This window comes from Anas acuta, chromosome 3, assembly GCF_963932015.1.
Source record: "Anas acuta chromosome 3, bAnaAcu1.1, whole genome shotgun sequence".
Lineage (NCBI taxonomy): Eukaryota > Metazoa > Chordata > Aves > Anseriformes > Anatidae > Anas > Anas acuta.
In genome coordinates, this window is record NC_088981.1 from 108,031,528 (window position 1) to 108,052,348 (window position 20,821).

The 20,821-nt window shown below is 43.5% G+C and overlaps 1 protein-coding gene and 1 long non-coding RNA gene across 3 annotated transcripts; one reads left to right on the plus strand and one right to left on the minus strand.

Annotated features, from left to right (window-relative positions):
- Positions 1-358: 358 nt before the first annotated feature.
- On the minus strand, positions 359-4,428 carry LOC137854805 (uncharacterized). Its single transcript, XR_011095404.1, has 3 exons — positions 3,021-4,428; positions 2,247-2,307; positions 359-721 (listed from the first exon to the last, which is right to left on the minus strand). It is a non-coding gene; the product is annotated as an uncharacterized lncRNA (long non-coding RNA).
- A 261-nt stretch (positions 4,429-4,689) lies between these two features.
- Positions 4,690-20,454, plus strand: LOC137854803 (uncharacterized). Of its 2 annotated transcripts, XM_068678676.1 has the most exons (22): positions 4,690-4,882; positions 4,967-5,009; positions 5,107-5,165; positions 5,298-5,390; positions 7,220-7,347; positions 8,838-8,984; positions 9,888-9,959; positions 11,009-11,176; positions 11,271-11,367; positions 12,213-12,430; positions 13,442-13,595; positions 14,359-14,567; positions 15,792-15,909; positions 16,773-16,978; positions 17,603-17,720; positions 17,802-17,968; positions 18,093-18,193; positions 18,275-18,396; positions 18,495-18,545; positions 18,642-19,031; positions 20,058-20,139; positions 20,362-20,454. In XM_068678676.1, the coding sequence occupies exons 2-20, from the start codon at positions 4,981-4,983 to the stop codon at positions 18,869-18,871; spliced, it is 2,487 nt and encodes an 828-aa protein (XP_068534777.1). In that variant the 5' UTR covers positions 4,690-4,882; positions 4,967-4,980; the 3' UTR covers positions 18,872-19,031; positions 20,058-20,139; positions 20,362-20,454. The 2 variants fall into 2 exon arrangements, with proteins under 2 accessions (XP_068534777.1, XP_068534779.1); XM_068678678.1 differs by lacking the exons at positions 18,275-18,396; positions 18,495-18,545; positions 18,642-19,031; positions 20,058-20,139; positions 20,362-20,454 and having other exon boundaries at positions 4,692-5,009; positions 18,049-18,178.
- Positions 20,455-20,821: the final 367 nt, after the last annotated feature.

Below are 20,821 nucleotides of genomic sequence, written 5' to 3' on the forward strand. Positions count from 1 at the left end.
GGAGGCAGCTTCCCCGGCCCCATGAGCTGCAGCGAGGGCAGGTAGAGGGGATGAGGTACGGGGCAGGGCGGCACTGCAGTAGGAAGCACAGAGATATTGTGAAAAGAGGTGGGAATGAATAATTTCAATGAAGCATCTAATTCTTTAACACAGCCCCTTTTTCTTCCCGGTTCTCACTGGTGAGAGGCAGCACACACTTGGCATGGGGCACTGTGGGTAGCAAGAAGGGAAGAAGCAGATCTGGGCCCTGTAGGCCCTGGATCTGGAAAGCCTTTACTCATACATTTAAATCTTACTGAAATAAATGAGATTTAAGCAAGAGCTTAATAGCTGTGCTAAACAGAAGTGCCCTTTAGATCTCAATAAATGTTAATTATCTGTATTTCCTTCCCAAGATGTCTGTCTGTGAGGATAATTTCATAGTCTCCAAGGTACTCAAATACTTTAGTGACAAGGCTGTGCATTTAGGCAGACAGCTCTGAACCTCTGAGACCTCCGTTCTGCCACAAACAGTGCATTTATTTCCCTGAAATAACCTCCAGCTATTCCAGCAAAGGCTACTGCTGAGTGCAGCACTGCTCCTCGGGAGGAAGATGACAGGCTCCAGACTTAGGCTGCCAGCTCGTTCATATCAAGACTTCGCAGACAGCTCTGAAGACATCCATCGAGCCGGCATCACAGGCGCTGCAAGAGCATGCATTGGGTGCTCCACCTCCTCCACCTGCATGGAAAAAAAAGCCACATGCCCTTGATGGAACATAAACCCCTGCAATCAAATACCAGAGCTAGGTGGGGGGGAAAGTCAGGCGAATGAATTAGATCAGATTCCTGCACGCCGTGAAGGTCACTCCATTCAGGGCTTGCTGGAGGGAAGGTGGGAGCAGCGTCGATCCTCCAGGGAGGGTGCCAAGCTACCAGTCTCCTGTCGATTAATCCTGGGGAGCGGGAGGCTGTGGAGAACACCCTGCCAATTGCAAATGTGGTGATGGGGCATTGGGGGCATATATACGCATCATTAGTCATCCACAAGAATTTTGTTTTTGTAACCTCTGCATTTTTATCTGTCACTTCTAGCAATAAATATGCACTCCCGCCAGTGATTTGACATTACACTTGCTTTGGATGGTTGCCTTTCCCAAATATTAATAGTAACTCATTGTGGACACAGCATTGGTATTTAGTTAGATCAGACCAGCTTCTTTTAAAAAACAACTTTTCGTATAAAGAGAACAGATGTTTTTAATTTACACAAAGAACAAAAACAAAGTTCTATTGTTCAGTTACAGTGAACACAAACATTACAGGCACACAGAAATTAACACCAATAGCACGTTAAAAAAAAATAATAATAAAATTGAAAGCCCACCATTATACAGGTCTGCTTGTTTGTGCTTTTTCCACCACTTAAACAATTTAGTGGCATGCAATGATAACAAGTGTTGTTTTTTGGAGTGCATACGAACTTAAGTGTGGCATACTTTAAAGGTTAAAAATGACAAAAACACAAGGGCACTTTCTAAACACACATTATACAGACAATAATAATAGTAATAGCTTTATAATAACAAACGAGGAATGTAAACCCTCATAGTCCAGGGTATAAGCCAACTACTAGCTCATGGGGATAGGAAGAAATTACCTCTTTCAGCCGATTATTCTGTAATTGTTCCTTACAGGGTATTTTTTTGTCTGTAACATCTGCACACAACAGTAAGGCCTCAGCCTTATGCATGCATATGGGATGGAGTGTTTTAGTTGCATCAACAAGGTTACCTTGAGGTACCGTATGAAGTTAAAACAGAACTATGCTCCTTTTCCCCTGGGACTTAAAAGCCCTTTGCACTTACAAGCTCCTGGTGTACGCAAAGAGCATACAGGGCAGAGCTTGGGCACATGCCCCTGCTCTGGTGGTCGAGCCCCTTCCAGAGCAGGAATGCTCCCCTGCAGTTGAAGGTCGCTGGCACTTCTCTGTGTCTCACAGAGGCACAGCCTGAGAAAACATGTCTCGGCAATAAAGCTTAGCATCATTCCCGTTTCTCATCCACTGAACCTGCAGCCTGGATGCCTAATTCTCAGCTTACTCCACGGCTCAGATCTTCCAATCAAAAAAGATCTAGCACCTCCTTCTTGAAGATTTTCTTTGTGTCTCTAATTGGTTGTCAAGTCTTAGGTCACCCTTTTGGGCAGCTATTTCTAGGTTTAGAAACACAGAAATAGCAATATTTCTGTCTCTATTTCAGATTTACCAGTCCTGCAGCTGCAAGAGGACAAGGAGGGCAGGATCTCCTCTCTTGGCTTCTCCCATTTCTGAAAAAAAATATTCTGCTTTTGGTACATTAAAGCCAGACTTTCCCATTTATTGTTCATTGATTTCTTTTTGCCCTACAATGGGTCCCATTTTATTCCATTCTACACTCCAATATCAAACTGTAAGGCTTACTTAAAATCATCATACGGGATCTAGTGAAAAAAAAAAAATCTTCCATTTTAACCAGTTGGAAATAAAGTTATAATTGACTTCATAAACAAAAAAAGTGAAAAATGAAAAAGTCTCTTTCTGTAGGATTTAAGTAACCTGGGGATTTCAGTGCCACAGAACAACAGAAAGACTAACACTGTGATTCAAAGGGTTGGAGCCTTTTTCAACCACCAAAAGCAAGCCTTGCGGGGAGAGGTGCTATACGTATGCTGCTCCAAGTGGCCGTTTTTAAACTTTCAATCACATCATATAATGCAAAACCCAGTTCCAAACCCATGAAAGAAAAAAAAAAAAAAAAAAAAAAAGAGAGAGAGAAAGAAAAGAAAACATTACATTCATACAGTACCTTTCAGCTCAAAAGAACCCAAGCCATGAATCATCTTATCCACCACAGAATACCATCACCTCAATGTCAAAACACAACAGCTGTTTATTACCCTACAAGAACATTATGATGGGTGCTCTTATTCAGCCAGAATAGCAAGGAAAACTGAGCAGACAAAATACAACCACCTGTAATGCACAAGTTTATCCTCCCTACCTTTATAACAAGTACAAAAGGGACTTTAGGGACCACAAGCAGCCGATGCCTCCAGCCACCCTATGCTAACAATGCTTCCCGCAGCACTTAAGTGATCTTTGCAAGCCAAGACCATTTGACCTGGACTTGCTTTGCTTTGCTTGGTTGACAACGAGGCCAACAGCTGGCTATCACACACTGACCGCAACTGCTATATCCCATCCAAAGTCGTGTCTGCCATATTTAGAGCCGTGATTAATGCCAGAAACAAAGTAATCGCGGTGGTCCGAGTTGCACAAAGTTGTACATGGAAATTCATCTCCCCGTTGCTTGTGCAAGGAGTGCATGCTAGCTGCTGTTGTGTACCTGTCGTGCTGGCTGGCTGTTCATTAATAAATTGCAATCACACTGTTTCAAACACGGCTCCCTCAGACCTTGACTCCCAGTATCTCGGAGAGATGCTACATGGCTCTTGGAAGTGGCTTATCAGAATTGGAACAGCTTGCTGTCCAAATATACTGAAGTTTTCACTCAAAAATCAAAATCTCATTGTTACACCACACTCATCACTGTGGTATCTGAGCACCACCATTTCCAGCCGAATTCCAGCCACAGCTGGATTCAATGAAGAGTCACTCCGAGTCCGGGGACGCAGAGTTACCGCAGGCGAGGATCATGCGGCGAGTTCTGTGTGGGCTTATGAGAAGTTTGTTGCAGAAGTTGGACCTCGGCTCCTGCCGAATGGGAAAGGGTCTTGTGACCAGCAGACAAAAATTAGATTTCTCAAGCCCCGAGGCTGTGCTCCAGAGTACTTATATAAGCGTGCCATCGGTCCCTGCTGTATAAAGTGAGTGTGTCTATTGCAGGATGGTTGTATTGGGTTTTTCATGGGTTCTGCTATTGCTGCAGAGGTCCTCTGAGCAAGGGGGACCGAGGAGAAAACAACACAGACTGCTCAATGTCTGTGAGTGGGCACTGGCTTTTGTTGACCCTAAATCAGTGTGGGGGTCAATCTTGTTTCTGCTGCCCAGCTGTGCTCACACATGCCAATGGTTGGGTAACACCCCTAAAAGGGGACCAAAAGGAGATTGAACTCTGGGTTCCAGTGGCTAAAATGGCAGCCTGAATGTCCTGTACCTCTCACCCCATCCTATCTCATCCATGCCACACAAGGTGTGCTTGTGGCTCACCAGGTCTCTCAGCCTTTCTGCTCCCTTTGGGGCACTGCCAGTCGCAGGCCACAGCTCCCACCAGCTCCAGTGGCTCCCTCTTCCCAGGCAGCACGTTGGGCCAAGCACAGACCTGCACATGGTCCGACCAAACCAGTGATATCAGAGCACTTCTGAAAACAAGATGCTTTCACAAAAACACTCTCCAATAATCAAACAAATCAAAGGGCGAGCTAACTGGATCCATAAAAGTGAAATGCATCGCTGCCAAAGAACTGCTGTTATCTCTGGCATGGCTGGGTCATTGGGACATTTCACAGAAACAAAAATGTATTTCCTGTATAGACCCAATTAAAATACCTCCGGAGAAATGTTTCATGTGCACTTGAGACCTGAAGCCAAAGCTACCCCACTGGCTTACAGGGAATGAGATTGCTTCCCAGGGGCTGATGGAAAGCTCAGAGCACCCCCTGCTGCACTCAGTAAAATCAGGCTCAGCAGCTGCTTCTGACCTTGCAAATACCTGGCAGGAGGGTGCTGTGCCCTCCCGGGGGCTGAGCAAGAGAGACACAGCCTCCCACTGCCGAGAGCTCAGATAACTTTGGAGGGCACTGCAGGACTCAGCCCAGGCTTCCCATGCAATCGAAACCACTGGCCTCTCCTGATCCACACACAGGGCCTGGAGAAGAAAGAGCAACATCTCTGTTGTAAAAGGTCAGCTGTACCTTTTCTCCTGAGTCTGACTGAATTCCACAGCTGGGTGAACTTTACTTCAAAGTCTTTGCCGCCCATGCACAGGTCCCTGGGGACAGATGGAGTCTGTGGGTTACTCGCTATCCAGGTAACGAGAACCTCGGTTGCTGCTTCTTTCATTTTCCATCCTGATCTTTTTTTCTTCTTTGTTCACCCCATCATCTGTATGTGTGTTTATGCTGCAGGATCTGGATGCTTTTCTTGCTGTTCTTGCTGGGACACGGCAGGCAGATGGCTCCCCCAGGTTGGTGAAATGAGATAAAAGGATAGTGGGAGAGGCAAGGATGAGAACTTGTTATTTCGCTTGTAATGAGACGTGCCTCTTCACTGCCCTCCAGACCCACTAGCTTATCTGCTCTGTATGTGCTCTCACCAGGTTTTGTGCAGAGCAGTTGCCATTCCAGGATTTTTTGGATGAAACTGAATAAACTCTTGCTCCAGGGAAAGTTCTTCCAGCTGGAAATCAATGGTGAGTCACAAGTGTCTGCCCCGAGCACCATGAAGTTTGGGGAATCACCTACATGACCACAGTGTGTGTGATCTGGATGCTGTTATCTACGTGATAATTGGTCACTTATCCCAAATAACCAGCAGAACATCTTTGCTGCCTACATCCAGCCTCTGGCACCTCAGTTTGGCCAATATCCCTACTGATGAGCAAAGCTTGTGTCTACAGCCACAGTCCCCTTTGCTTCTTACGTCTGATGTGCCAGGGGAAAGGAGAAAGGATGGTCAGATAAGGAAGGGCTGACATTTGGCTTTCATTGTCCCGAAAACAACACTCTGGAGGCTGGTTAATACCCACAGAACACACTTTCCATGAGTTGCTTGAGCAATTAAAGGACTTCTTTTTTCTTTTCTTTTCTTTTCTTTTCTTTTCTTTTCTTTTCTTTTCTTTTCTTTTCTTTTCTTTTCTTTTCTTTTCTTTTCTTTTCTTTTCTTTTCTTTTCTTTTCTTTTCTTTTCTTTTCTTTTTTCTTTTCTTTTCTTTTCTTTTCTTTTCTTTTCTTTTCTTTTCTTTTCTTTTCTCTTTTCTTTTCTTTTCTTTTCTTTTCTTTTCTTTTCTTTTCTTTTCTTTTCTTTTCTTTTCTTTTCTTTTCTTTTCTTTTCTTTTCTTTTCTTATTTAACATCACAATGGTCACAAAATGCCCTATATCAGATTGAACAAAGGGTCTCCATTTTGCTGAGAAAAACAAAAACCTATTTAACCAAAATGAAAAACAGCAAATGTTCACATCAAATTGAACAAAGTATGTGATTTGACCCCAAAACAGATTTCTTTCTGTTGAGATCAGTCCACTTTTTCTGGGTTTCATGTTTTTTTTTTTTCAATTGATTTGGAGGCAGAACTGAAAAGTCAAGTACAGCAAGGGTGTGGAGAGAAGTGATAGCTTTTATGAGAGCAACTGATATTGCTGGAAAAAGCAGACAAGCCTTCAGGCATAAAAAGGTTGTTTGTTTCTTCCAGCTCTATCAGTTGGTCTCATAAAAGCTATTCTCTCTTCTTCCAAAATTCCTCTCACTTATCTCCTTAGTCTATCCTGGCTGCAATAATACATCTACTGAAACAGCAGTTATTAGTACTGTTCGACATATAAAGATGACAGATAAATCTTGAAATTACAAAGGCAGCTAGTTAAACCCTATCTGTTTGTACAGATTCTTGTGTCTAACCCAAGACCAAAATAGCTCCTTAATCAGAAGAGCAGATAATTAACAGAATACAATGTTATTAATTCTACCAGCACCAAGAGCTGAGCACAGCCAGCTCCCAATGTGCCTGTTACTTGGCTTCCCCATAGGCTTAACAGCACACAGCACCCTGCCAAGATGAGCAAACCTGACCAATTTGTGGAATTGCCCGTCCAAAGTGAATCCTTTGATCAGAGTGAGCAGCCGATTACCACAACTTGAGGATTTTTAGAAATGGATGGCCCATAACTCTTTTTTTAGAGAGTAAACTCAGGGGAGGAGACACATATGTGATGCCTCGGAGGAACTCTCTGTAACAGTACTTCGAGGTGGCTGTGGCACAAGCTCCTGGACACAGTGAAATGGGCATTAAAGTGAACGTGATGTGGGTGAGCTTGAGACATGACAGACCATCACATTCACTCTAACACATACCAGCACAGCTTCGCCAGCTCCTTAACAACACATGTTGTTGGAGAACACCCAACCCAGCTGGACCTCTTTTCTGATGAGAGCAAGGTGAGGAGGCCTCAGTACTGCTCTGCAGGCCGACTTGCCCCAAGCTGTCCATCCCACACACTGTTCCTCAATGCCCTGTTTCTGCAGATCCTTATGCTGGCCCTGTTCTGCTGGATGAGAAACTGGCATCTCGCTGTGGCTATGTCCTCTCAGAAGATGTGTGGGGCAACCCCGTCTTCCGTGCATCAGTGCTTGGCTGCCACGTGGCCAATGAGGTAAGACCTAGAAATGGCCCAAAATCCACATCAGATGGTACAGCTCCTTCAACAAGGCCAGATAGAGATATTAGATGGCATTCCAATGGCATGTTTTGAGAACCCAAGAAACAGTGAACTTGAGTTAGCGTTGATGATGGTGTGTAGAAACGAATAGGCAATGGCTCTTCGGTATGTGGTTTGTTCAGTGTGACTGACATGGGATTTCCTCTCTCCATGAAATGACACTTAGCCTAATGCTGCTGACTAGCTGCCAGCTCTCAAGCATATCCTTATTGCTGCTGCTTTGCCAGAGAGTTTCTTGAAAGCCTCTCTGGAAAGAAGTAGGCATCTGCTTGAAAAAGCAACATTTGCAATGTGATTCTGGCAGATCTTTTCCTGGCTTAATTTGTGTGGTAATGTTCCTGTTAACACATGCCTAGGAACGTAGATCACACACATCTATTAGGCCCAAATTTGCCTCATGTAACTTTAGCCATCTGAAAGATAATGTCTGGTCTAAACTGGTTGTTTATGCTTCCACAATAGTCAATGGAGAGAAACAGGCATCTACCGGAAGGTGATTCACTCCTTCCTAAAATACATGTAAAAGTTTAGCCTGGATTTCTAATTTCTAAATATTAGTTGAGATGAAATGAACCTAGAAACAGAATATATCAGAGCAGAACTTTCATCTGTTGTCCATGTTTAGTCTGGTTGATCCTGGAAGCCCCACAGAAGAAAAAGGAAAAAAAAAAAAAAGAAAAAAAAAAAAAAAGAAAAAAAAAAAAAAGGTGAAGCTGTATGGGTAAATCTTATGCTGACATGAACCCAGGGAGTACGCAGTGCTATGCAACAACCAGAATTTCCAGACTAGACATTTCTCTGGAAAAGTTTTGCCTTTGTTTGCTTTTCTGTAGATAAAAACACTTCTATGTCAGATAGAAGCACAGTCCATGGCTTCACATTTGGCTCCTGTAGAGCCGAAGGACCAAGAAGAGCTCTTAGTGGAGTCAGTCAAGATGGACACTAAACAGCATTTTTAAGACAGACCTGAACTACCTACACCAAACCAAAATCTCTGGTACTTTGCCTCCATGAAGAGGCACACAGCAGTCATGAATGGGAAAAACACAAACCATACAGTGAGGAAGGTCAGATAATGTAAAATAAAGTACCTTCCCTTGATTAGCTGCACCTGAATGCTGTGGCAAGAATATTGCAGGGATTTGACATGAGGCAAAGGCTCTAAGTACTGAGGCAATGTCTCTGGCTCAGAAAGCCCCTGTGCATAAACCACATAAGACATGCTCATATTTTGGAGGAACTTTCACAACAGCTTTGTTCTCATCCTTGTAAACATGCCCTCAGTGCTCCTCCAACCACTTTAACCTCCTCCAAGCCCTCTTGGAAACAGGACACTGGGCTGGATGGTCCCGTGCAGCTGCTCCTGGCTGTGTATGAGCTGGACCTTCCACATGATCTGCTGAATTTCCTACTTTCCTTCCCAGGCAGATGAGCTGTTTTCACTGACTGTGAACATCAAGGTCTCCTCATTTGCAAGCATGAGGGCAGCTGTGACCTACACCTACCCTATGTACTGCTCTTACTCCTCCTGGGCTCCAAGAGAAATTGTGTGTGAAGAAAACTACATGGAGGTAAAAGTTTTCCCACTGAAGGCTAAGCTCCATCTAAGCTCCCTGCCAAGCACAGCAACCTCCACAAACTCCCATCAGAAGCTGTTTTTACACCATGTACCAGGCGTGCATGCAGCTATTCAGCATAGGGTACAACAGTAGATTTATTAATAATACACTTACCTGTGAACCCAGGTATTTTGCATGCAGTTAAATTCAGTTAAGTGTACAGGTGCTGTAAGTCAAGCCACTGCAAGCAAATAAGCAGCCAGGCAGACCAGCAGCCAACCTGTTTAGCTCAGGAGAATACTTCTGTGTTATGAAGTACTGCAGCACCCACGAGAGCATTATCATTCTATTTGAAATAACAAAAACTGGAGTTGGCAGAGCTGCACCCCTGCAGCATCAGACAACTCAGAGGAGTGAGACAGAACCTGCCTCCCACTGGGTGGTACTAGTTGAAGGCTCAACCTGCTGCCAGCAGATATGGAGGTCCTACATTTTAGGGTATCTAGTCTGCATGGGAAGAGGGAACCAGTTCTGTTAAAGCCTGTTTCCCTATAACTTCTACAGAGATATCCTGATGCCCCTGAAAGTCTCCAGAGTGTGATCTAGTCTAGAACTTCCCAGATAAGAAACAGGACCTGGTCATGCACAAAGACATTCCCTCTTCTGTACATACATTGCTGCAGATGCCATGGCTTTAACTTCCAGTGTAAGGTCACAGAACTTACCACAGTGAAGAACCTGTCTGGAAACACTTTATTACTTCCAGTGAATGCAACTTGCTAAATCCTGACAGACACTGGAGAAGAAATCTGAAAGCCTCTCTCTGCCTCTCTCTGAATCTCTCTCTCTGCTCCCCATGCCTGTAGTAAAGCTGAAGATTTGTCTGTTCCCAGACAATCTCATCTGTGTTTCCAGGTGTCCGTGAAGACTGATGTCCCTGCAGTTTCAAATGACTACACCGTCGCATGGATGTCAGCCCTGCCAGAGGTATGAAGGGGAGTCTTTCCTAGCAGCTCCCAGCCTGCCTCTTCTTGCTAACCTCATGAGTCCTTAACCTTGGGGAATAGCTCCACCTCTGTCATAAATGGGATACAGAAAAGTTGTCATCAAGTACTGAAAAACCTCTCCAGTTTTCTTAGAGCTCTAGACTGCAGAAAGACATTTAGGTGGGAGAGTAGAGCCATATGCTTCTTATGTTGGTGGAAGTTGAGTACAAAACCAACAAAGGTAGGTGGTTCTTCTCACAATGGGTAGCAAATCAGTCAAATGCCTTGTCAAAAGATGTGGCTGCTAAAATCTTGCTTGGTCCCAAGGTTAGTCTGGAAAAGTTCACAGAAGAGAAATCCACTGCAAAATAATCCATGCAAAATAGAAAGAAGCTACAGATCGCTTAGGAGTCTGAGCTGAAGATTATTTGAGGCTAGAGGGGAAATACATACACTTGGGGGAAATACATATGCTTATCCTATTTTTCTCATGTCTTGCCCATGTTTAGTCCCATGTTATGTTTCTTCTTATGCCCATTTTTCCTTTTGGTTATCCACTCATATAGTTATCATTTGAGAAGAAGACTGTTCTAGACCTGTACAGACATTTCTCTCATCTCATCTTTGACACAGTATGGCTCCATATGATAAAAGGTGGTCTGTCATTTGGACACTGGACTGTTCTAGAAATTGACACACACAAAGGCAATCATTTTATTAACAATATAGGCATTTTGTCCAAGGAGTGATCCTTGGACAAGACCACCAATCTACGATTGATGGATCTTGAGGATTGTTGGATCTTGATCAAGACCACCAATCTACGTTTCTTCCAGGGCAGTTATAAGGCTATCTCTAAAAACACTTTAAAAAGCTATAGAATTCCTTAGTTTTTTATATATTGATAGTGTTTCTTGCCTGGGTGGAATAGTACTGCCCAGTGCAACACCACCTACTAAAGATCCTAGTAGGAAATAGATGATACAACATCACAGTTTTAAAGGGATTTTGGTAGATTTTGATCTGATGCAGCTCATCTCTCTCTTGCAGACTCAAAATGTTGCATACCAGCTATGGCAACTGATGTTTGTTTCTCCATCAGGGAGAAAGAGAATAATGGTAAGCGATGCAGCAAAACTGGGCTACAGCTTCAATAACACGCTGTACCGCGTGTACCTCCGTGCGCCCTACCACAGCAATGAGTCTGACATCAGCACGGTAAGTTGTTCTCAATTGGACACAAAACTCTACTGCTTCCACTACCTCCCTAGAACATCAGTTTGCCTTTTTTTTTTTTCCTGCATCCCAAAAGGTAAATGGTGTAAATATGAACTTGGTCACCTCCACTTCCATGTACAGGCAGCGGTGGCTGCTTATGCTGATTGACACAACTGTCTCCTGTCCTCTTGGTAAGGACTTCTTCCTTGTTCATCAAAATTAACTACTGAAGGAGCTAGTAGGAAAGACAGTCTCCCTATTTCCCTATGACTTACCCTGTAAGAGTTTTACAAGCTGCCCTCCAAGCCACACAAGCTAACAGCCCATGGCTTTAGTGCCAGACAAATAGGTTCCTTGCTGTGACACTACATTACTTGTGTTCATGGTGCAGTTGTGCCTTTCTCTGCTTTCTCAAACCCCCAAGTTACATGCAGAAGGGCCAGGGAGCCTCCCCTGGTCTAACCCCACTGCTTTGTTTCTCTACTGTCACATAACTCCGCACAGGGGTGCAGCTCTGTATCCTTGGAACTCACATAGTCCTCTTCTGTGGAGATGTGGAACTAGCCCAGCTTTTTGCAGAAAAAAATTCTCAGATCAATTTGAACAATTAATTTCATCAATTAATTTGATTAACTGATGAGGGAGGAGGAGGTCATAAGCTGTCACAATCTTGAAACTGTTATTTCAAGGAAAAAAAATTCCAAATAAGTGGCTTCATGTCTCATTCCTTTGCCAACAAGACAAAATTCCTATGACCAGAAAGACAGTACAACAGGTAAGGGGGAGCCCAACTGTCAGTTCTTCTAATATATTAATTACTCATCTGAAACTGGTGATTCAAGCCTACTTTGAGTGTCAGGGTTCCTGTGACAGCACAGCCACCAGTTGGTTAATAGACTACAAAGTGTTTCATTAGTGAAAACTGTACAGGTTCTGTGGTGGAAAGGAGTCAGGGAAAGACAACCATTGCAGGGTGAACTCACGGGGAACTCCAACTGCCTGGGGGCCTTGTGGGACTGTCTGTCTAACTCAACAGATGGTATCAGTTTCACTGACACTACGCTAACATGGACTGTGCCAAGTGTTATCCCAACGTTAGTGCTTCAAGAATCCACCTTTTTGTCAAAAAACATTGTAATGGGAGTCGATGGCCAAGTCATAGTAAACCCAGAGGAGAACAACTACTTACTGGAGCACAACAAGACACACATTGGAATAACAATCCCTATTGGAGCAGAAGGAGGCAAACTAAAGGTTAGTATGAACCTGTCTCTGACTAACATATTTTAGGGGATGCACCATGGAAGACGTTTCCAAACAGTGTTCCAAATAGCAATTGGTGCTTAAAATTCTTACATGCAAGAAATATCAGAAGACCTACATGCTCCCTTCTCTGTATCTCAAAAGCACTTAAGCAGAAATTAAGTATCTCTAATCACAAAACATGCTAGACTGTTTTGTTTTGTTTTGTTTCTTGATAATCTATACTAACTACACTAAGATAGGAGGGAAGGGATTCCTGGGCACCACTGATCAGTCATGCATGCTCTTACATTATGAAACTGGTGCTGGCATACGTCTGGCCAGGGTTAATGAGCAACTTCCCAGACAATTTCCATGCAGACAGTACGAGTTAGCAAGGGACAGGATTTACTTCCAGAACGTAGTTTGGACGCAGCCACCTGCTTTCAACACAGTATAATCTATGTCAATCTGTAGTTTACGAGCACAGAGACAATGTCCAAAGAAATGTTCAAGTAGAAAGGAGCTGGCAGGATTCACAGAAGGCTCTTTACCAGTTACAGTTACGAAGGTGACATTGATGTGACTTTGACTTGTCCCCTTCAGAAGTTCACTTTTTGATACACCAGTGGGCACTTACACCACAGTGTGCACAGAAATACCAGACACACACAGTCTGAAGAACGGCTGGAAGCACTGACAAACTGTCCAAGTGAACTGAGACGTGACTGGTAGCCCAGTGACTGCAAAAAAACACATGCAAATATGGTTACTTACTAAACTTACGGAGGACCTCCCAACCCCAATACCTCCTTACTGAGAATCACAGCAGTATCTGAGTCAAACATGGACCAGACAAATGGATCAGGCAGAGAAACAAACAAGCTCCCCACCTAGCAAAATACATCCCAAATTGTCCTAAAATACCATTTGCTCTTTCTAGTGTACGAATTTTAACCTTATTCACTCTTTCCTCCATCAAGACACTGAGTTTTAAAGCTTAACACAAATTTTACCTCCTAGAGCTCTGTATCTTGTGGTGTATATGGAATCATTTACAGTATTGACTTGTTCTTGGAGCACACATGGACAGATGCAGACTGGCAAACCACTAAATATACCATCATCAAATCCATCACTACCCCTTTCATGCCACAAATACCAACTGTTATCAACAGTAAGTCATTTTTCTCATTGACTTTTCCCAGTCTCTTCCTTGTGCTGCAATATACCCTGGTCCATTTGACCTCTGCCATATACCTTTATTCACCATAATGTTCTCAACTTCCGCTTCCAATTTTTTAGCCAACATCAAGATTCAAGGTATTATAAAACAAAATAAATGTTTAGCCTGAATGGATGTACCATCTATCACCTGTCTTTATGAGATAAAATGAAAATTATGAGTTTCTGATAAAAACATGAACGTTTCTGTCACTCTAGCCAACATATTTTTCCAGTAGACACTGGGCACTAGAATAAAGATGCTGCATTGTTTGCTTTTAATGACATTTTCCAATGCATTAAGACACTAGTCATCTTTGGAGCTAACTGGATAACTGATATGGGGAAAAAAAAAAAAAAAAAAAAAAAAAAAAAACTCCTAGTATTAGTTTATAGTTTTCCCATATTTTATGTGGCTGAACTAGATCCTAGATTTCACTATAGTGAAGGCACTGCATGTGGTAGTGCACCTCTAGAAAGTTACTGAACCCACTTTCTGTGATGTTGTATGTATTTGTTGTTAATCTCCTGCAGCTTGAAGCAATTCTCATGTACTCAGAGTATTTCAGATCTGACTAGAACACAAACAGTCATTAATCAGAGCCATTAAGGAGATGGCTGTTGGCGAAGTTTCCTGGAACATGAATGGGAGGCCACCCCAACTGTCTTAGTTACTTGATCCACATCAGCAGTAATTTGATGTTCTCTCCCTACAGATACTCTGCCAGAGGAAAGGATATTTAATATTGCATTTGGACACTTTCTTCCTGATGTCTCCCTGGTGTCAATCACAATAGGAAATGTGCCATTTACCCTCAGAGAAGCACAGCACCATGGGTATAAGATTTATGAAACTTCTTTTTCAAATGGAACAAAAGGATTTATCCTGGAAGTCTCTTTTGATGACCCATATGTTCTAAAGGAGGTAAGGTACAGCAGGCCACTTCAGCAGCTGAGTGGAGGAGGTAGAGCAGTTCCTTTTCAGAACATCTGCCTGGCTTTTATTAACCAACAACTGTTCCTCGATCGTAAAGGTGTCAATAAGCCTGAACTCATCTGAGTTAAGATAAGAGGTTTGTATGTCCCCACCTTGCTCTCCCTAGGCCTCTAGGAGAAATGCAGCATCCAGTGTGATAAGATAGTATGAAGTATGACTTCCTTTAGTCTCTGTCAGCATGGCTAATTTTCAAGAGCAACGCCCAGCAGGAAGAAATCTCTGTTAAATGTCCCTTGAAACAGAAGAGCCTTGGAAAAATAAATCAATTACTGCAATCCTGCAAACAGCAGTTTCCACCATCCAGTAGTTCCAGAACCTACTGTTTATGCAGAGCCATTTGATCGCTGGCACAGGCCATGCACCTCACAAGCAGGTACAGGCTGACTTAGGTTATTCTGAACATATTTTGTTAAGCCACAGACCCTTTTCAATCTAAATATTTGTGAAAAGTATAAACTCACTGAGGAAATTCAGCCTCTCATTTTAGCAGGAGGGCACTTAACTGCAAGTCCTCTACCCCTGTTTCAGCTAAATCACACAGAGCTTCAATGCTATTTTCTGTTACAAGGAACAACACTGTGAACACACAGGATCAGGACTTGCACAAATAATTTTCAGACAGCAGTCAAACCACAATTAAATTGCATTAAGGATCAAAGCAAGCCAAAAATGTTCAGCAAAGCTAAGTATTCCTTTCAGGTTGGGTACCAAGTTTTGCTTTGAGAGCACTTTTACTGAAGTAAATAAGGATACTGAGAGATCTCTTGTAGCGGCTCCTCATACCTTCCGTCTTACTGATTACTCCTTGTCCTGGGTTCAGACCCCACTCTGAGTAAGGATTTGGATCCAGACCTCCCTTTTCGGGCTCTTTCACCAGTGGACTACAGAGGAAACAGCACCGTGTTCACTTCTGCCTCCATTTTCTGAACAGGCACTACATTCTCCACATTTATGTTTAGCCAAAAGAGCTGTTGAATCCAGTCCAGCTTTCTGAGTAGTTTTAGGCCAACTGAAGCGATGTTTTTGGAGACAGAGTTATTTGCTAGGGAGCAGAGGGTGCTGGAATAATTATTTAGTGCTGCTCGGGATATACATTCCTGTCTGTGCTGGAATCCATTGCTACTGCAGCCTTACATTTTCTCTCTCTTTCAGTACGTGAATAGAAATGAAACAAAATATACCCTCCTTGTTAACTACACCCTAAGCGTGGGTCCAGAGATGGTGCTCTATTACCATTCTGCAGAGGTGGAATGCGTGATTGCTGATATTGGTAAGCTTTGCCCCGGTATTAACTGTTTTGCATCAACAGCGTGGATTTCATTGAATTCAGTGAGAATGGAGTTAGGCAGAGGATGAGAGCTTTTGGGAAAACCCCACCCTTCGATAGCTCATTATTGGTACCATAGCCAACTTGCTGCTTTTCTGATGGCAGCTCTTCTGCATACTGGCAAGACAGTCTGCCCTCGAGACACTGAGAGCAATAAAAACCAGCGTGTAAAAGAAGTTGGCTAGCAAACTCAGTGAACAAGATGCCTCATAACTTGAACATATATCTACTGGCAAAGCTTTCAGACATTGCTATGAGTTTCAGTTTGTCCTCAAATGCAATTCTGCCTCCGCGTCCAGGGCAAAACTCAACTGACTCAAATCACTGTGAACTCCAAAGGCAGTGTTTCCATAAAGAGAAAATTATCTGCTAAGAGCTGCACTTAACAGGTTATTGAAACTGCTGTGAGGTCCAGTTGGTATTTCGTCAAACATCTGAGATTTTGGATGCCACAAAGGTGACAGAGACTGCTCACTGTCCTGTTTTTATCTTGGAAGTAGCTCTGGGTTCAACCCAGAGGAGGCTGACAAAAAAATAAAAATAAAAATTACATACATGGTTCAGCTTGCATTACAGAAACAGGGAGCAATCCTGGAAGCAAGCTGGCAGGCCACTGCTAAAGCATGAGGATTCCCAATCCTGCCGAGTGCGGGCTGTTCCACCCACATCGTGGCCAACGGAGCACAGGAGATGCCAGTACGCGCGTAGCGGCACTGCTGTGGTGCCAGTGCAACATTTACCCATGATGGAAACCCATGCCAAACCCTCCTTCATTGCTAACTCCTCATCCCACCTTCTTGCCACAGTAATACCAGAAGCAACTGGCTACTGCGATGAAGAAAACCTGTACCTAGCCATTCCCGTTTTTGGCCTGCACCAGTACTGGAACCTGTATCTTGGTGCCAAGCTTCTGAACCGGCACATGGCACTCACAAATGGGTACCTTGCAGCTAGCAACTCGACCCACCTGGTCCTGCAAATACCTCTCTTTGCTGTGGGAGTTATCTATGAGGTACGTGAACTGCTTAACAGCCTTCTTTAAAGCACGTAGGACTCTGCTCATAAAGGCACAGCCCTGCAGTCAGATTGTAGTGCTGCAGTATTACGTGTGCTGGAAAACCTCTAGGGGGAATGACTCTAAGCCAGTGCAAGAAGGACAAGACATAACAGACACAGACCCTTCTGGTAATGTCATATATTATGTAATCTGCAGTGCTGAGTTGTCTCTAAAAGATACGCACCAAGTCTTCAACAACAAATTCCTCTGTATTTTTAGTAAGATGAGGCAAAATGTCCCAAACAGAGCCAGAAACAGTATTTCAATACAGCTTTTATGAAAGAAACTCTTTTAAAGGAACGTTTTGTAGAAATGTTAAATTACGGCAGAGAAAATTGATGTAGTAATAAATATCTGAAGCATTCTACAATAATCAGCCAAAATTTATCTCTCTGTGACAGTAACCAATTAATTCATACCAGAAAACTCGTGTTCCCGTGCTGCATGAGGTTTGAGTTGTTACATTGCCTTAACTCTCGTGACTTGTTGGTGTTCAAGTGGCACAAGCTGAAGAGCAGAATTTTGTATTTATTGATCATGTGGTTTAACAGGAGATCTCTTCCAACCCCTCCTTCACAGGAAGTGTCCTTTCAGAAAATTAAAGCAAGGTTCGATGTTGCCCTAAGGAAAGTGAGAACTATGGAGACCTTACAGATATTCTCCGTTAGCTGCAATTTTAATTCCTCAGCATTTATAAGTAAGTTATACAGACAATCAGTCAACAAAAAGATCTGTAAGTCTTCCCTTGAGTTTATAACCAGCTCTCTGATTTCCTCAGTATGCCACCCAGATGGTACTATAATGATATCTGCTCAGATGAAGACAGTTCCTGCCATTGATATGAGTAAAACCAAACTAAGGGATAGCTCATGCAAGCCTAAAGAGTATAACAAAGGACATGCCTTCTTCATGTTCCATGTCACCACCTGTGGCACTTCAGTAAGGGTAAGCCCATGGCCAGAGCAAATACACCTGCTGGAAGTCTCTGTCTCTCCTGCATTTTCTCATTTGTTGCCCTGCCCCAGCTCCTGAGAAGATTCAGTTTTTAATGAGCTTCCCATATGCACAGTTTGAAGGTGATCACATTGTTTATGAAAATGAAATCTCTTACGAGAGAGAGACTCTTCCAGGCCGGAGCCAGCCAAAAATCACAAGAGATCCAGACTACAGGTAGGAGCAGCTTCTGCTCACTGACGGCACTCACTTTGGTGCTGGAAAGTGAACACAAAAATTGCCTTTTTCCTATTATAGATTAACAGTCTCGTGCTACTACCGAGCAAAAGAGACCGTGATGCTAGGTGCCTTCGTTAGTGAGCCATCCACATCACGTCCTTTTGGCTCCGGTACAATGGTGCCAAGATCAAATATTGCAGGTAGGCAATTCTCTTCCTTCATTTCAAGACTCCTGTGACTTTTTCAGTTGTAAGCTGCCTCCTGCTAAAGAACCTCACCAACATTTCCTTTTCTGCAGTATACAGAAGGATAAGAAAAGCCCTGAATGTAGTTTCAAGAGTGTCCAAAAGTAGGTGTTCTTCAAAGAAAATCATAACATTTCCAAACATGCTGTGATTTAAGTCAAACTTTAACCAATAACAAAATCCCCTGATGTTTTCTTGAGATGAGTCTTTCATGGATTTCTATGAGCCTGATGAGGCGATACTCAAGCGACCCATGGAGTCTGTGTTTCTCGAGGTGGAGCTGAAAGATGAGAGCCCTGATGCTGAGTTATACCTGGACAACTGCTGGGTGACGGGGTCTCTGGACTTCAACAGCGCCCCAAGATGGAACATCACCATGGATGGGCAAGTAGTTATTGAAAAAACAATGTTTTTATCAGAGAAACCCTGATCTTCTATAAAGCTTTTGGTCTGTTCTCTCAAATAGGTGTGAGATTAAAAGCAGTGAGTATGTTGCAGATTTCCTCTCAGTAGCTGCTAGCCCCAGAGTGAGACACCCTTCTCATTTTAAAAGGCTAGCAGTGAGGACCCTGACACGTCAGCTGGAACAGGTAAGATTTAGTGCAAGGCTCACCCACCATTTATGGACCCTACTCTATGTACTCTTCTTAAGATCACTTAAAAAACCAGCCAATGTAAACACCTCACAGGCTTAAGACCTAGCCAGCATCCAGCCCAAGTAGCCTGACTGGTGTGCAGCTTTAATTTAGTTCTCTTCCCAGATCTACTCTGCAATATGATTTCAGTGACTTGAAAGTGGACTGGCTGGAGGAAACAAAATGAAATTCTGGTATATAAACATGATTTTATATGGTGTTTCTGACTTTTTATAGGGGCATATTCATAGCACTTCAGCTCAAAATGTCTAGAACAGAAAAGTCAACTTATGCACCATAGCATCCACATGAAGTTCAGCTCTGTTGTCTCCCATCTGCCCAGCCACTTAGCCGTCTCCTCAGACAGCAGCCCAGCGGGCAGGGAAACAAAGACATGTGGGTCTGGCCTTACACTTTTGAGGTTCTGTCTTCCTTTAACAGGTCTAAGAAGAGCAAAGAAAGCACCGGACAGTCACCTGAGGGTGCTGTGCTCCTGGTGCACCCAGTTGAGCCAATTCTAGCACACGTACTGAAACAAGCCATGGCAGTACCCCTGCCCAGGCAGCTTAAGTAACCATGATTTTTTGACTTGGCCTTTCATGAGCAGTTCAACTTGTGAACTTGCTAGAAATGAATATGATGCAATTCTGGCATGTGCAACTTCCTAAATGGGCAGCTGCATCTAGCACGAGATTGAGTTTCTGTCTAGCTTTGATACACAGCCTCGCTGCAGCTTGTGAGGTTTTCGTTCCTCCTGTCTCAGCCGCTCAGTTACCAAACTGCCTGAGGGCTTCTTTGACACCAAAGTCGAAATTCAAGGCAGGTTCAGCTAGAATGTGTGCAGAATGCACCATATGCAAGCATTCAGCCAGGCCTGAGTCTAATCAGCTGCAACTTCTGCAAAAGGGGAACGAAAGACAAAACTTTGCTCTGCAAAGGGGGACTTGATATGGACCAAGTGGTACTTTTCCTCCTTCTCAGGTGTATGTGCACTGTTTGGTGGCCGTCTGCTCTCCTGGCAGCCCCTGCAGAGGACAGTGTAGCCCAGGCAAGGAGAGGAAGGGTAAGTGCTCAGGAGGAGCCACTCCAAAGCACTCCTGATGTCTTAAAGCATGATGTCTTTAAGGGATTTAGGACTCCTCATTTTGGCATCTAAAATGCCTTGAAAACAGACTTGGTAACATTACCTTTAGCTCATACTTTAACACATTAACACTTAAAGTGCAACATTTACGTGTTCTTGAAAAACCACAGATACCTTGTGTGTCATTCTCATCCTTTCCAGGTCACCGTTCAGCCAGCCTCCAGGGTTATGTACTCGCTGGACCAGTCCAGATTGTCGATCCAGATCTAAGATGAGGCACATAAACTGAATTTGGTAAGAACACCAGGCCCTGTGAATTCGCCTAGACAGGTGGCTATGTTTTGTGGCACAAGCAATACATAGCCTGTCCTTTGAGACCTTAGGTTCTGGGACACTGCCTCCATTTTGATCTCCTCTCTTTTCAAAAGCATTTAGGGGCAGAGGCAAGAACTAGGGAACAGGCAGGGTTTGCAGTCTCCTGGTCTAAGATTGACCCCTAGGAGAGGGAAAGAGGAGAGCTAGCTACCTGCCAAGTCAAACACAGGTGGTATGGCTCTGGAGAAGGTGCCAGCAGTGGAGCAGTGCAAGCTGGAGTTGGGCTATAGAAGGCAGTCTTGGAAACTTGGAAGATGTTATTTCATCAGATTTTCAACTGGACTGC

Coding starts and splice junctions, on each gene's coding strand:
- LOC137854803 (XM_068678676.1), top strand. CDS start 4,981: ATGGAGTCTGTGGGTTACTCGCTATCCAG. Junction 8,985..9,887: donor GTGAAGAAAACTACATGGAG/GTAAAAGTTTTC, acceptor CTGTGTTTCCAG/GTGTCCGTGAAGACTGATGT. Junction 15,910..16,772: donor ATGCGTGATTGCTGATATTG/GTAAGCTTTGCC, acceptor TTCTTGCCACAG/TAATACCAGAAGCAACTGGC.